The 1,789-nt window shown below is 30.7% G+C and overlaps 1 protein-coding gene across 1 annotated transcript in view; it reads right to left on the bottom strand.

The window, feature by feature from the left end:
- Positions 1-785: 785 nt before the first annotated feature.
- The window catches only part of LOC103480938 (L-amino-acid oxidase-like), a 25,176-nt gene continuing 24,172 nt past the window's right edge, over positions 786-1,789 (bottom strand). The window contains exon 7 of the mRNA XM_017310357.1: positions 786-818. Coding sequence (XP_017165846.1) covers positions 786-818 — 33 coding nt within the window. The remainder of the gene's footprint in view (positions 819-1,789) is intronic.

The following is a 1,789-nucleotide window of genomic DNA, read 5'->3' as shown; positions in this document are numbered from 1 at the left end:
TAATTAGTGTTGCTCCTAGTTCTAGTGAATTATATTTAACTCTTTGTGTGATAAAATATTTAAAAATAGAAAACMTCTTTACATACTTTTCTCAAAGCTGCAAATAATGTTTACATTTAAATGCTCAGTAGTGTTTTGTGCAAAGCTAACGGCTCGATGATCCGTTAGCTGCAACTCTGCTGCAGYACAGGGGGAAGAGACCAATTTAAGTGGCTTACATCCTCAGTTTTTTATTTTATGTACCAAATATAACCTGTTTTATTACTATGATTGAACTGTTATGTATTTAAACCTGGATGCTGGTTGCTTCTTTCTAAATCTGTATTTCTGCTCATAAATCGTCTTGTTTTAGTTTTTCTGATGATAAATAAATAATAATGGATTCATATTAGATACATTTTTACATATTATTTCTCAGTTTTGATCCTCTGGTCTTTGTGTTGTATAGATAAAAAACATCTTATTAAAACAAATCTTTTCATTTTCATTTTCATTTTCATTTTTAACCCTTTCAGCTCATCCCTTCCCTGCTTTCTCTTGACTGTTGTTGCTGTTTGTATTTGTTCTATCGAACATTTTTATTTTTAATTCAAGAAAACTTGACAGATTTTTTTTGTCTGATACTTTTCAGATTTAGAAATCTCCGTGGTCATTTTTTTGTATTTATTTTGAATATTTACATGATTCCTCACTTCCCTCTTAGCACAAAGTAACAATATTTCACAATATCAAACTTAAGGAAACAATAACTGTAGAAGAAAGTAACCAAAGACAGCAGCTGGGATTCAAACTTTCTTTGTGCCCTGATGGTGGAGCATCTGTTTCAGAGCAACACACAGAAATCGTATGAATTAAAAAGTATTTTACAATTTAAGACACAAACTTAGGTAAATACGGCGCTTTGTTTGTAAATTCAATACGTATAAGAGAAATATAATGTTTTATACAGTCAGTTGTATTCAATCCAAACGTTTTGGTCAATGCCACAAGTAAATGTGCAACGTTTGACATACAAAGTTTTAAGTCATAATGTTTAAGAAGAAACACCATGTATGGATTTAATTTACAGTAACTTAACTCCCACATCAGAAAGAAAACAATTTCACCTCTAGAGCAAATGGATATTAAACTTTAACTACAAATTAACATGACTAGAGAGCAACTGGACAGGATAATGKCARATTTTCCCCGTRTAAAATAAATTCCCCATTTATGTTTAATAAATACAGACTGATTAATATCACAAAAAAGAACATAACAAACTTGCAGAAAAGTATTTCTCTCTACTGGCTGTTCCTGTAATCATGCAATGTTTAAAAGTCTWTATAGTTTAAAACATTTCAGGCATTTAATGTAGAAGTAAAACAACAATTTAACAATGTTTCCTCATAGTAACATGAACAAACCTTTGAGTTTTWCTTCAGTTTTGGATGCAACTGTAAACAAAAGATCTCTTGTGTAACATTACATCCATCAGAGTCAAATAAAACATTTTCACTGCAGCCTGAAAAACGATAAAATCCAGATACATGAAAGAGTCACTWTTCCCTTTGCATACAGTCTGATTTATGGATCATAACTAAAGCTGCACAACATGAGAAAACAGGGATATTACAGACAGATAGTGAAACTTATTGGTTTTAATTAACCAATATTTTCCCTAATCATTCTTTTACAACAAATTAATGAAAATATCTCAATCATTTTGTGTKTTGGTCATGAAGAAATCTGGACTGAGCTTCTGTTGCTAGGAGACATTTTGACCAACTTTATTGCACAATTTTTATTA

The sequence above is a fragment of the Poecilia reticulata genome, linkage group LG18 (assembly GCF_000633615.1).
Source record: "Poecilia reticulata strain Guanapo linkage group LG18, Guppy_female_1.0+MT, whole genome shotgun sequence".
In the NCBI taxonomy this organism is placed as follows: Eukaryota; Metazoa; Chordata; class Actinopteri; order Cyprinodontiformes; family Poeciliidae; genus Poecilia; species Poecilia reticulata.
Note: the sequence above shows the minus strand (reverse complement) of the source record. Positions and strands in the feature narration are given on the sequence as shown.